Raw genomic sequence first — 15661 nt, 5'->3', positions numbered from 1 at the left:
ATTAATCAACATAGCCTACTTTTCTTGTTTAGCCAGGTTGCACACAGCTGACTACAGTCAGTAAGTCAACAGATATTTCTAAACTAACTCAAATGCTGCTTTAAAGAGACAACATACTATACAGCATGGCTGTTTATTTAAACTAACATACAGGTAATAATATCTTATCAATTGCATAAAGATCAATTACTAATTGAAAAAAATGATATTGTTATTTTGTGTGAGTGTGTGTGTGTGTGCGTCTTTGATGACGCATCAACCAGCTTACAATGTGGAGACATTGCATGACCCATTCAACCCCAACACACACACATGCACACACTCTCCCAGATGAGCAGCCCATTCACAAAACATACAAACACAGATGCAGCATTTTCCCACAGAACCCCACATTCCCATAGTCTAATCCCCTCCGGCCATGCCTTATTATTTCTCTCTCCCCCTTCTCTCTCTCTCTCTCTCTCTCTCCGTCAGCTGTGCCGGATGCAGCTCTGACTGCTGGATAATGCATTACGCTCTCTCTGCCCATACTTCTGCAACAGATCTTTAACACAAGATCCAGCCAGATACGCTCTACAGTATAAGAGCCAACACATAACCCCATATTAGACATTTCACTTTTTTCCTCTGGTAATTCTGGTGCACGACAACCTCAAATCATCTTCCTAAAATGACCAGCGCTAATATAGATCCTGGGTTCATGTATCAAGCTCTGTAGAGTCCAAGAAGCAAAAAATAACAACAACAAGCGGTACAGGAGGAAAGCATATGGCAAAACTGAATACACCCTAAAATGTTGCCATGAAAAGTTCAGCAAAATTTGCGCATATATTGGCTGCATGTCCAGCAGGAAACCATACAACAAACAAGTAAAACCTCATTACCGTGAAAATTATGGTGCGTGGCCGACTGTCCAACTCGCTCTCCAATGATTGTAGGACTTCCAGGGATATCTGCTCCTGTCCGTTTGAGCAGGTCCGAGCACAGCTACCTCTCATCAACGTCCGGAGAGCCTGGAGATGTACCACACTGGCCGTGCAACCCATACCTGGTCTCCTAAACTCCGGTCCTGTAACTGTCCCTGGAGCTTTATAAGATGCACCCCAATAGTGACCAGGAAGTCCTGACAAACCAACCAAGAACACACCTTGTAGAGGGCCAGCTCTGGATATTTTTCCAGTAAAGGTCCCTGTCAAGATGCACCCCAATAGAATGCAGATCTCACAGTGCGCCAAAACATAGACCAGCCCTCAGGTGGTACCTCAACGGAGATTGCTCTCAAGATGGATTGTAACAAACAGCAAGCCCCGGGAATGCACCACAAGTTAGAACAGCAGTCGGGATCTCATTGGAAACCATGCTCACACTCCAGCTTGACAAGGTAGCAGTTTCACAATGTCAGTCCTGCATGAAGACGATCTATGATTGGCTCTGGTTAATAAAAAACATGTTCCTTTAACACGGAAACTCCGGCAACAAGTAAACATCAATCATCAGGTCTCCGGAAAAGTCTTAAACTCCAGCTCTTGCAGCTCTTCTCTCCACTGGTTCTTGAGGCTGAGCTTGAGCCTTGGGAGCACTGCTGTTGCATCCACAGACATGCACTCTCTCTCTCTCTCTCTCTCTCTCTCTTACTCACACACACACTCAGCCACTGGCAGAGTGGAGTCAAGGAGGAGACACTGGCAGCCTTGTCTCATGCAAATCTGCCTACACTGCAGCTGTGCACAACTGGATCTTCCAATCACAGACCACCCTTGCGATCAGCTGACTGGATCAAATAGCCAAAACACACCAAGCATACACTCGGTGTCCCAGAGACACCACTTTTCCTTACCTCTCCTTCCTCCGAGACACCCTCTCTCGGTCTGAGGGACTTTACAAATGCTCGCAACTGCTCGAGAACGTCTCATATCGCTTGGAAAAAATGAGGAGCGAAACCAGAATATTCTCAGTCACCCGAAGTGCACACATCTGTATGTTAATCTGTCAGAGCAGCGATGTCATTTTTACCGCTAAATTCTGGCAAGGACGTTTTGTGTTTCTTTTTTTGTAGCTGGCTTAAATTGGAGTGCTCTAAAGACATGGGAATAAGTCCTTGAAATGTTTTACAATCTCAATTTAAATTTCTGTACCACATCTAAAAATAGATATCCCACTGATGCAATAAATGTCCATGCATCAGCATTAAACTCTGACCGCAACTCTGAAGTTATAATGGGATGAAGGGCAATGAAAAAAAAAAGCAAAAGCAAAAAAGGTTGCACAATCAAGTGTACCAGAAAAACAACACTATAATTGCCTACAGGATATCCTTGCCTAAAAGCAGAAACCAAGCATTTACAGTTATAAGCAAACTAATTAATAAAATATGTGTTAATTTACCGGATAATAGAGCATGGATCTGTTGTGTCAGAGCCGTGCATGCATGCTTTAGAAATCTCAGATGTTCTAGATCTACTCTGATGAAAAACAGGTCATCCAGTCTGCCAAACTGTAGGCATCTGTAAACTATTAGTTACTGTACAGAAACGTCAGTTGTAAATGACAAACATATTGACAAGATACAAGTTAAGATAATTTCAATTGCACCACAAAACAGGATGAAGAAAAATAAAAAGGAATACGATCCATTTAGCAAAGCCACATTCCTATTCTAAAAGAAGAAAAAAGAGAAAGACTGAAGACTGAAAACTGAAAACTGGACAATTATTTTTCCCTGGCTTAAGGAGAACAGATGGTGTGATCAACTCTAAACTTGTCTCCAGTCCTTACGTGACATTTTCCCGAGTTAGTTTTTAATGCAAATTGTTTATACATATTATATATTCTTCTCTCAAAACATCTAAAATTAAAAAGTTGTAATAATGTCAACTTGTTTCATAGTAATCGTGGATGACTTTCAAAACAACTACACAATAAGCAGCAAATAACTGGTATGGTATACCTCAAGGGACAGTTCTAAGACCTTTACAATATATGGTGTATATTTTTAGTAATATAGCGTATAGCGTATATTGCATAAGTATTCACTTGCCTTGATCTGGACCACATTTTGTAGAGTTATAGCCTCACACTGAACTGACCTCTGGCTGCTTCTTAGACTAATCCTCTCATTACTCAGTCACTGAAATCTGGCGGACAGCCTCATAGACAGAGTCATGTTTGTGCCATAATCGTTTTTCCGTTTTTCTATCAATTGACTTGAGATCAACATGATATTTTTAATAACCATAGCCTAATGATATATTTTTCTCCTGGACATTTTAGAGCCTTCTTTTTTTCTGTTAAACTCAGAGGGTCTTCCAGGAACAGATCAGTTGGATTTTACACTTTTGATATTTAATCATGTGACTTTTAATGTGAACTCGTTGCTCCATAACAAATTTATGAATTTTATACCAAAAAGCACTTGAAAAATCAATTTATATACCGCTGGGAATGGGGAGCTATTCCTTTTCTATGGAATCAGACCAACAGTTATCCCAAAAGCTTAATTTTTTCCCAATTTAGAACTGGGTGGCTGTGTCCCCATCAATTTTTTACACACCCCTACAAAACCTAAAAATCTAAACGTTTAACTGGGTCCTTCTGAGCACCATGGTAGGAATTCAACCTTGGCCAATATGGACAATTTTCGAGTTACAGTATGAAGATTCTGCAACATTTTCAAGTTAATGAGTCCCTTTACACCTCTGACTCGGAAAAAGAGGCACATCATGTCAAAGAATTCACCATTTTAAACATGGCCACAAACTTGCCCCAAACTCGCTCCTTACAGAATGGACTGCATCTTACAGTGGAGATGCAATAGCTCAGCAAAAAACTTCAACCATCGCACACTCTCCCTGATGCTTGCTTAAGTTTTCATAGACCCATCATGGACCAAGTTTTCATAGATTGATACATTCATGTGTCTACTTCACAATTTTATGAGGGATTCTCGCTAATTACAGTTTGTTCTGAATGCTGAAAGAAGCAAACTAAACTACAAATATAAATCCTTTACACATTTTCCATCAATAAGAGTCATTGTATATGCAGCTGACATATGATGATATCCAGTGGCACAGACTTTGCTGGATAATGTTAGAATCCCGTTCCAAGTTTATAATACAGTATTATAGAAGATGTCATGAACTGCATGGTGATGTCTGGATCTGGTCCAATTTAATTAGATTTATTAAAACATATAGCAGACCCCAATTGCTAAAGAAACTATTAGTCTAATCCATTATTTCTGTTCTACCTGCATGACTGTCCGCAAGTGTGTGGTTTGAGAAGAAGATGAAACATAACCGCTCTTTCCATGAACGCTGGTTCTACACTGATTCCAAAAGATACAGACACTTGCTAATCATGACTTTGAAGCTCAAAAGTTAACATTCTTAGTTTTAGCCAAAGAACAAAAAAACAAAACCCCGTGAGGAAACTGAAGTGTAAGTTCTTAAACTTTATTAGTTTTCTAGTACAATCCAATGTGTGAAGGATTAATGTTAAAGCTGAAACTGAAAGTGACTAAATGCGTACAATTCTGAAGCCTTTTGGTAGTTTTATTATTTATTATTGAAATAATCACTTATCCTCTATACTGCTTATCTATGGGTGCCAAACCATTGAAGGGCTCAAGTAAGCATACACTGTGCAGGTCTTTGAAGTGTGGGAGGAAGCTAAAGTACCTGGAGGAAACCCACCAAGCACCTGGAGACACAAGGCTGATGTGCACTAGTTCTAACCACCACCCACTGTGCCCCATTTAATTATTAATTTATTTGTTAATATGCTAATACATATGGCAATTCAAATCAAACAAGGAGTTGTAATGAAATTCATTATGAATTAAGGTATAAAACCGGTTAAAATTTTGAAAAAACTTTAAGTACAGAACGGTGATAAGACTTTTAACATTTGAACGGTGCAAACGTTTTAAAAGAAAGCCGTATTGTACATTCTGCCAGAGGTGGCGCTGAGTCCATTCAGCAAGTGCAATGCCTGATCCTTGAAAATCACCAACTTGTGAAAAAGACGCATCTGTCTGTGGGAACTGTATATACAATCATTCACAACCAGCATTTGGACGTTAAAGGAACTTTCCTGACCTTGCTCCAAGTCATTTCCTAATGTTTGGGCCATTTAAGGAGTTCATGAGAGGCGACGATTATGGCTCTGATGTGATAAGAAAACTTTGATGGTATCCAAGCACTAGTAAAATGCTGTGATAAGTCAAAGAGAAATAGAGAGAAATTTTACTCTCATATCTGTAAAAAAAAAACCAGTGACTTGAACACCCCTATATATACAATACATATACTATATATATTTACATGATGTGTATGATGCTATAGTTTACTTCTATGATATAATAACACTACAATATTTTATATCACTTTGATTTCCTGCCATTTGCTGCATTTAAAATAATTGCAAATTGAAATACTATAAATAATAACAATATTGCTGATTAAATTATATAGACTTTTCAGTTTCAATTTAATTAAAGTGGTGGTAATGGATATTAACTCTCTTCCTAAAGACAGTGATGCAGCAGTGCTTTCGTCCTTTATTCTGGATATTTATTCTCCACTATGCTTTTAAAAAAAAAAATGTTGTAAAGCATTGCTGGTAAAATGGTAACATTGATTTTAAATGTTCTAGATGTTCTTCCACTGTGACATAACCGCTAACTTCTGTTCCACGGAATAGCAAAAATACAGCGCCAACCAACAAACTACTACCAGCAAGGCTAAACACATCCGAAATATTTCAATATAAACATGCTTAATAAGTTTCAGTCTGGAGTTTTGCTTTCAAGCTGTGCTGAAGTTAAGAGGACACACTGAAAGGATCCTCTGGAGAGCGGAATTTCAGTATTTTGAAGGTTGTGGTCAAGTGGCCAGTTCTATTAACACCCAGCCAATGCATAATCGCTGAAATGCACCATGCACCGGATTACCTGGAAATATACCCAGACTAAAGCTGGTTGCAATTGCCGCAATAAGAGCTTCTCCACAAATTATAAGAAAATCCTGTCGTTTTTAACATCGCTGCATTCCTGCCTCGCTCATCTCTTATTTCATCCAGAATCATGTTACTGGCTTTAAAAGCTTTTTATCAGGTTCAATACTTTCATACGTCTCTAAACGCCTGATATTTTTACAGGCTGCTCTGGTTTAAGTCTCGCGAAAAATGGTGACATAGCTTCCAAATATCTGGAATCACTCGATCTGACCCTCAATTAAAGTCTTTTCACAATACGGTTCTAATCATCATAATCACATTTTGCCCCCCATATTTTTATATTTACATTTTTTTGTTACTTCACCTGTCTTCTAATAATCCACACCACTAGAGGTCTCCATCACCAGAGTACTTCTGAGTCATCTAATTCATATTATTCTGCTCACATCCTTACACACGGTTTTGTGTACACCTCCTGCCTTCTTTGCCTTCTTTGCCCTCTGCACCTCTAATCCATTTTTGCATTATGATTCTCTACAACTCCTATATTCTTTTGGTACCTTGGTGGTGCTTGGATAGCATCAAGGTAAAACATTTTCTCAGTACACCAGAACCATGATCAGACTGCCTACTTCACGTCTGATACGCTGGCCTCCCAGGAACTCCTTCATCTCAAAACATGTGGAAATAGCTTGGAGCAATGTCCAGGTGATGTGGCAATAACTTACAGCTGTGTTCCAGTAAAGTGCAAGTCATCCATACAGTTTCCACATGCAAGCTGGTGCCAAGTTCTCAGGGCTCTGAATGTTTTTACCAGAACGAATGCAGTGGGTTCCAAGCCACCTAGTTCAGGATCGTCGTGCACGGATATACAGCCTTCTTTAAAATGTCTGCACTGCGTTTTAATAATTTAAGTTTTATCACAGTACTGTTATTGAAATTTTCTGGAAAATGGTTAAAGTCAATCAGTTTTACGCTTCCATTCAAGAGAAGTCCGGTTTCCAAGGTTTGACGTGAACACCACTTATATCATATATGTATATATGCTTATACGTATACGTTATATATATAACTTTTATACCGTAATGGCAGTGTGGCATAGTGGTTACCACTCTTGGCTCACACTTCTAAGACTGGGATGTTCAATTTAATTTAATTCAATTTTATTTGTATAGCTCTTTTAACAATTGACATTGTCGCAAAGCAACTTTACACAATCAAAAGAATTATTTAAGTTTGTATGAGATGTGAACATGTATAAATCAAAATGATAAGACTGTCCCTGATGAGCAAGCCGAGGATGATGGCGACAATGGCAAGAAAAAACTCCCTGAGATGGTAATAGGAAGAAACCTAGAGAGGAACCGGACTGAACAGGCAACCCATCCTCATTTGGGTGAAACGGATAGCAGGGATTAATCTGCATTATACTGTACTGTGTGAGACTGTGTGAGATACTGGAAGTTCAGTATAACAGGAGAAAATCTGCATGTTCTCGCCATGCTCTGTGGGTTTCCACTACATACTCCGGTTTCCTCCAACAGTCCAAAGACAAGCGCTGATGTTCATTCACAAATTGTGTACAGTATGACTGTGTGTGTGAGTATGCTGTGTGAGTCATACATTCCCTGGAATAGGCTTTATTCCCCTCGAATAGATTATGAAAAAAATATGTCTTGTACAGTATGTATGTATTTTCTATATAATGTCAAGTCATTCCCAACTGGACTGACAGGACAGCTGTATTATGGAAGTGCGTGTCCTTAAACAATGTTGGTACAAGAATACAGTCTAACATGTGTTCATTATTTAGTCATGATATAATGATGTTGGCTTTTTTCGGCTACTCCCATGGAAGGGTCGCGACAGCATACTATCTGATCTGCACACCGACTTGGCACAGGCCCTTCCTGACACAACCCTCCAATTTCATCTGGACTTGGGACCGGTACTACATCCAGTGGCTGGGGTTTGGGCAAAATACAATAAAACCAGTTGTAAGTAAACTAACCCACAGTGACATATTACAAGAGTAAACAAGAGATAACCAAGCACTTACAGGACATATCTTACATTCCAAAGCTTAAACACAAAACATTTACATTTAGGCATTTGGCAGACGCTCTTATCCAGAGCGACTTACATTTCTTTTTAAAATCTTATTACACATCTAAGCAGTTGAGGGTTAAGGGCCTTGATCAAGGGCCCAACAGTGGCAACTTGGTGGTTGTGGGGTTTGAACCTAGGATCTTCCGAACCGTAGTCCAATGCCTTAACCACTGAGCTGGCCCCGATCCAACATAAAGTGACTTCCTTTTTGACCATACAAGCTTTTTCATAGACTCAAATCCTCTTTTTCCCCTGAAGACCTTCCTGATTCATCTTGCTACTTCTTCCACTTTTAGATTCTACGCTTGTGATACACTCGAGTTGTGTATGTGCATACGACTTCCCCTCCAAAAAACAGGATAATCTGCCCATTATTTAAACACACTTAACACTGTCTGACTTGGTATACAGCTCTATAAATCATTACAAGAGCCTCATGTCATCTAGAAGTAAATGCTGTCTCGTTTGAGTCTGGGTTCTCTCAAGGTTTCTTCCTGATGTTGTCTTATGGGCTTTTTTCTCACCATTCTTAACCTCTGGCTCGCTTGTTATGGATTTAAATCTACAGTATATCTAGATGTATGTAAAGCTGCTATGTGACAATGTGTATTATTAGAAGTGCTATATAAAAGAAACTGGGGTAAACAAAATTTATGATGACACAATTGTATACACAGGGGACTGGTGGCTCAGTGGTACAGTAGGTTTCTCGCCTACCATGTGAAAGGCCCGAGTTCAGTTCCCACCCAAACGCCAGCCACTGCGGTGCGGTGCCAGGACCAAGCCCGGATAAAATGGGACGGTTGCGTCAGGAAGGACATCCGGTGTAAAACCTGCGCAAAGTTGTGTGTGGATTGGAGCAGCCGGAAGTCTAACAACAACATGTACTCCAAGGTCAAAGATCAACATGCACTTGTATACTTTGTGTTATATACAGTATGTAGTATGCGTGTGTATGCATACCAAAAGCCTGAATAGCCAACACCATGAAACACACTCCTTCCTGAAAACAGTACGTGCACCTCTATATTAGGGTGAATGTAATTATGTCGCTATTAACCAGAATCCATCAAAGCATGGAGACTGTTCCGTGCAACTTCTCGAATATATCAGGCTCATCTTTCAATCCCGAGGTTTGTATAAGAACGATTCTATCATTAACCCAGCACCAGAGACAAAAGATTACCTCAGACATAGCTCAGCTGAGCCAGACCTGTGTGTGACGTGGATTTAGTTAACATTTCGCAGCTGTGAGCCTCTTGAAGAACCCCATCCCCCCTCTGTAGCATCACGCTAAATCGGCATATGCTAACGGAAAGGACGCCAAGCGTAGCTGGAGAGGAAGAAGATGAGCTAGATCCATTCTCGTCTTCTCACTCATGTCTGCTTACTGTCACAGTTTTCGCTCTCTCTGCATTCCGGTATGTGCGTGTACACTCAAATGTCCTTTAGCGGTTTTACAGTGAGTTGTGCTGGATAGGTTTGATAAACCTGAGCTTAGACAAAGCAGGAAACACTGGGCTGTTGCTATGGAGATGGCTACCAAGTGCTGTCAGTCAAAACTCTGAGCCCTATTCACCACCTGGTCTGTGAAATTGATGGATCACCGAGGGCAAGCTGAGGGCAGGCGGATCCAGGAGAGACACGCAGACTGGAATACAAAAAGAAAGTAAAGGCTTGAAAATTATGATAAATTCTTCGTTCCAGATGACTGCGCTGATCGATTGCATTTCGCGCAAATGGTTTTGATTAGGCGAGCAGGCCCAGAAGCTACACGTCATGCTGCACAGTATGAAGCTGCAACTGAAAGTAGAAATCATTGAAAAGGGCTAAGTTGCTCCAAAGATATATCGATGAATGGCACATTATTCATTTTCTGCATTTCGAGCATACATCTTTAGTCGCTCAGTTGTTTCCGACTCTTCGTGACCTCATGGACCATACTGTAGCACACCAGGCAGTCCAAGATGACGTCCAGGGTGTTTTCTTGGCAAGGAAACAAAAAAATGCACACACTTTTCTTTTTTTTTTTTTTTTATAAAACATGCATGTACAGTAGAATACCTCTGTAGAGCAACTAGAGACCGTGAAGGCCAATGGTGAGCATTTATTCCTATTTTTATAACCAGTCATCATACAGACTTCTTAAGACAAAACATTTATATTAAACAAAACAGTTATGATTGCATTTTATGTCCAAAAAAAAAAAAAATTAAAAATACTACACAGCAGCCAGAGAGAATAATACTCAGATAATCATTTGTGCCGTTCAAGTCAAACCGGGACTTGTGATGTAAAATTTCTCATGCATGAAGGCGGAAAACTGATTTCAAGCATAATATGGTGATGGGATTTTTAATGATGAGAATGGTGTAAAGATCATGAATAAAGATCCCGGCTGAGGTGGCTTTGAGCCCACTGCAATGGTTTCACACACGAGCACCGCTGGTACATTACAGGGACTTGCCTGGAATTAACTGTCACATCCCCAGTACATCCATTTCCACATTTCCTGGGCCATTAAAGGACTTCCTGGGAGGCCAGTGTTTCAGACAGGAAGCGGGAAGTCCGATCATGGCTCTAGCATACTAGGAAAACTTTCTGCCTTGATGGTTTCCAAGCACTAGTAAAACGCTGAAATAAGTGCATTAGTGTAGCAGCGGATTATATAGAGAAATAAATGTAATTTTGACTCTTAGAACTAGAATCTGTCATTCTAAGAGTGTTTGACCTAAGCACTCCTCACTCTTCCATCACTTTCATGAAGGGTTATTCTGCCGTCGAATACACACTTACTGTACAGTTTTGTCCGCCAGCTTTAAATGATCATCACTTACTACGATCAAGCATCACATACTGTATGCCAGAATAAAGCCGCAGGACTGTAGCCTGGCATGAACACGCATATACAGTAAAGACACATACACACGCAAACACTCAGACGCACACACTCACACACACAGACATCAGTAAAAATACTAGGTACAAGCTTTTAGCAGGAGAGTAGGTTAATGCGGTGTGTATCTTTGAGCGCAAAAACCTCAACCAACAGGATATCACACACCTAACCAAATTGTTTCTGAGAAACAGAAAGACAGAAAAAGTACTTTAAACAAATCTTCTTAAAGGTGTCAGGTTGATGCGAACAAACGTTAGAAAAAAATCGTACCCAATTTTCAGTTTTAAAAAAGTATATCCTGAACGCATGTGCGATCTTCAGGAATAAATGATAGAGGGATTATCCTGAGCTTTTTAAGATAATTAAAGACATGATAAGACTAAAATATGTAACAAATTAGGCACCGTTTAAGAAAAATCCTTAATGACAAGGTGTCATGACATGAGCAGACAGTTACTGTTAACACCCTAAATTTAATTACATCCCATAACAACACATCCTACAGTGTTGATTCTTTTTATAGCATGTTTCAAACACTAGTAATCAGCATGTTATACTATATTATATGCTGTCTGCTTATTTTATTTTGTGCGATGTCTGTTAAACAGTTTTATTACTTCTCTCTCTCTCTCTCTCTCTCTCTCTTAAACGTTCTAAGTCAAATAAAATTGCAGGATGTTATTTTGCAAGTGAACAGTGCCAATATTCCGAAGAACTGCACTCTTGCTTGTTACTGGGGATGGGGGGGGGGCCCCAAAAGATATATTTTTTTAATGTATTATTAGATATTTTTCATTTATATATGCGAGCATGACGCCACAATGGCTTAGTGGTTAGCAATGTCGCCTTGCACCTCTAGGGTCGGGGTTTAATTCCCGCCTCGGGGTCTGTGTGCATGGTTCTTTTCGTGTTTGGTGGGGTTCCTCAGGGAACTCTGGTTTCCTCTCAAAGTCCGAGGACATGTGTGTGCCCTGCGATGAAATGGCACCATGTCCAGGGTGTCCCCCACCTCATGCCCTATATACGTAGGCTACAGGCCTCTGCGACCCTGTATACAGGATAAGCAGGATAGAAGTTGAACGAATAAATGAATTAATGAATATTCTTGCATATACAAATGGTAATATGTTGCAGTTCCTCTATACTCCTAAAAGGAGTCCACTGTAAACTATTCACACATTGGCAGACAGCTCAGGATCCTGGTTCGAATTTTTATACGATGTAATAGTATTTGTAATTGTATTATAATTTAACAATAATAATTGTATGTTTATTTATGTATAATTGTATTTATATATATGTACTGTATATCCATCCATCCATCCATCCATGATGATCCATCTAGGAACCTCTGTAGTCCCACTAGTGGCCAGTGGTGACCGTTGCATTTATTCCCATTTTTATGACAGTGGTAGGACCTCCAGTCAACATTCACACACTCATTCACATACTACAAGCAATTTGGGAAAGGCAATTAGCCTAATCTGCATGTCATGGACCGTGAGAGTAAACCGGAGTACCCGGAGTACCCAGAGTACCCATACCCACAAAAACACTGGGAAAACATGCACACAGACCGTCCAAGGGGGCATTGAACCCAGACGCTGGAGGCGTGTGTGTGTGTGTGTGTGTGTGTGGCATGTGTGTGTATAATATTTACAGACGGACTATGAACCTAGGTCCGTTATTGCTTAATTATACACTGTTTACTGTTTATTAAACAAATCTCTATGAAAAGCTGTTGCTATGGAAACAATAATGTATTAGACCTGTAGTGCCTGTAGATCTACTGTCCACTGTCCGAGTCAAGATGTTCTTCTGACCAATCAGTTATTAATTAACTAATTCAATTACTACAAATCTGCACAAGTCTCAAACCAAAAAGACCTAGTGTTAAATCATCATAATGTGTTAGTACCACTGTGTGCACAGAGAGCAGTGTCAGGGGTGAGCAACTCCAGTTCATACCTCCTGTGCCATCTAGTGATGACCGATCCATACAACAAGCATCAGCACTAACGGCTTAAAAGTCAGCTGAGATTAGTGACACTACAGTAGGTGCATGTGAGATTCTATTACGAGATGGGATAAATTTATTGAAAAAAGTATTAAACAAAGTTGTCGAACATGTGCTGTATCCTCGGTGTGTGTGCGGGACTGTAAAGTAGGGTACACTACGTACGTGTGTGTGTATGTGAATGACGTGAACCGAGCTCCGATTGCTGCCTGTAGATGGCAGTGTGACCTTTAGATGCCTACAGTCTCGATCAGGCTGGCTCAGCAAGAGTTTGTTTATGGAAGGAAGTTATTAAAGTGTCTTTAGTGAGGAATTAAAAGTCCTGGGGGGGTTTCACATACAAAATGGAGGATGTCAAGAGCTTCCTTCTTTTCTCCAGATCAGTGAACCGAGGAGCACTTCTCGTCCTTTACGCAAGACAGGAGCTTTGAAATGAATGCAAATGAAGAACGGGGAGGTGAAAAAAAAAAAAGAAACAAAAGTTGAGCAAGGAATTGAAATTTCCACTTTAACATACAACACGGACTTTCACGTCGGGGGTTCACACAAACAGCATTCACCCATCGTCCCACGTGCATACAAGCGTTTTTCTTTGACCCCAGAGTCACATGGTGTTCGGATTTTACACCGATTACGACTCACTTTTTCTCACTCAGACTGTGACTTTAGTCACACCATGTCATACCTGACCTTTGCGTACAGTCATAAGGTTCCCACCAGTAGAAGATAAAAACACTCTTTCTTTGTCTTTCAAAAATCCCTCGTCTGGTCTCCTTTTCCCTTCTCTTTCTCCACAGTTACACGGCTTGCTCCCCTTTCATCCTTTATGGACTGAATTTTCCCTCAATCTAATATACAGTCTCCATTAATTACCTGGCTCGTGTACAGTAACAAAAAAACACAGCCAATGGGAACGGAATAGCTCACTGAGATCTATTAGCTGTGTGATACTCTACAAGAACCACAACTCAGCCACTGCTCGAGTTTATGTGACCAAAAAAATCCAACCAGTGATTTACGCGGGTTACTTAAACGACATGCGATCTCTCCGCCATTCGCCTTGCTAACAAGATCGGAATTGGTTTTATAGCTCAAAGTTCTGGTGTTAAAGCAATCCCATGTAAACAGGCAACTTCTTGGTGTCAGTTACATCCGAAATGTGGTAGAATCAGTTAACTGCTTCATACAACCAATGGGCTCCAAGCGAAAGGATGGAGACAGTTGAAAAGAGGCAGGTTTGTTACCCAGCAGAGTTTTTGTGTCCTTCTTTGACTCTCAGAATTGGGTAATTAGATCCAGACCGAAAATCAAGCTGACGGCTGCAATTGGGCACGTGGCCATTGTTGCTATAAAAGAGTGAACCCAGTGGGGACAGAGAAGGAGAAAAGGAGAAAGAGAGACACAGAGAAACAGAGAGAGAAAGAGAGATTCACGGAACCGACTAAGAAAACATGAAAGCAGAACATCAAGAGGGAAAGTGGAATAGGGAATAAAGAAAATTAAATGCAGAACGAGAAAGAAAGTGAACGTGTGTTATGTAAGTTCGGCAGTTGAGGGAGAACTTGGAAAGTGAATTCTTATTCCGGAGCGATTTCTATACTTCCCAGCCCAGTAACTACTAAACATGTCAGTCAAATAATTCACCTACTGTAGTATAAAACACAAATCTGCATTATTATTATTATTATTATTATTAATAATAATAATAATAATACCAATAATAATAATAATAATAATAATAATAATAATAATAATACCAATAATAATAATAATAAACACAGAAAAAGGTCAATGCATCAACCTTAAATTATCTAGAAAATACACTGCATTTATTAAAAAAAAATTACAATAAAAAACAATTTTTGGTTATTATTATTATTATTATTATTAATAATAATAATAATAATAATAATAATAATAATCCCTTGTTTTCTCCCTAATTTTATTCTGGAAAAAAAAAGAATGTAACAATGAAAAAATATATATTTTAGGTAATTATTATTATTATTATTATTATTATTATTATCCCTTTTTTTCCTCCTAATTTAATTTAGGCAAATTCCCAGCCACCTGCAAGCTACATTAGATCTCCTCTATGTTCTAGTCCACAGATACACAGGTATTAAAAAAATTCTTTGTTCTTAAAATTTTTTTTACATTGTCCACTTAAAAACACCAAACCAGCAGGTGGTGATATGACCCTAACCGTAACACTTTGTCAGAAGCCTGAAAAAGTTATCATCGAGTACATCAGACTCTGACGTCAGACACAGGAGATACGATGCATGCTCTTACAAGCCAAAAAACGCCCATAAATGGCATTCGTGTGATGACGAAAGGCCCAAATTAACTGAAAACAAAAAAACTGTGCTTTTCTAACACAAGAGCACACTGTGTTTCTTTCTTTTATGTACATGACACCTACACTGTACGATTGTTTAGTGTTGCTGTGATCGACATGGCTGAGGGTATGCCACCCCTTAATTCCAGATACCACGGCCAATTTTCCTCCCTTGGCCTGCCAAGCCCATGAGAGCTTAGCCATCTGACCGCAACACACAATGCCAGTTATCATTCGAATGATGCTTGTATTTTTTGTTGAGATTATAGAATAGCATAAAATAGAACAGATCCTATTATTTGTTACATGTACTATACATTATAGCACAGTCAACTTT

At 39.6% G+C, this 15661-nt stretch overlaps 1 protein-coding gene across 2 annotated transcripts in view; it reads right to left on the bottom strand.

Annotated features, from left to right (window-relative positions):
• dock10 (dedicator of cytokinesis 10) overlaps nucleotides 1-15661 on the bottom strand; it is a 116443-nt gene that overhangs the window by 75595 nt on the left and 25187 nt on the right. Inside the window, exon 1 of one of the 2 annotated variants that reach the window (XM_053487127.1) lies at nucleotides 885-1613. The exons of the other annotated variant lie outside the window; for it this stretch is intronic. Coding sequence (XP_053343102.1) covers nucleotides 885-1046 — 162 coding nt within the window. The 5' untranslated portion in view covers nucleotides 1047-1613. Of the gene's footprint in view, nucleotides 1-884; nucleotides 1614-15661 lie in introns of those variants that run through there. 2 annotated transcript variants of the gene reach the window in all.

This window comes from Clarias gariepinus, chromosome 25 (genome assembly GCF_024256425.1).
Source record: "Clarias gariepinus isolate MV-2021 ecotype Netherlands chromosome 25, CGAR_prim_01v2, whole genome shotgun sequence".
Lineage (NCBI taxonomy): Eukaryota > Metazoa > Chordata > Actinopteri > Siluriformes > Clariidae > Clarias > Clarias gariepinus.
Note: the sequence above shows the minus strand (reverse complement) of the source record. Positions and strands in the feature narration are given on the sequence as shown.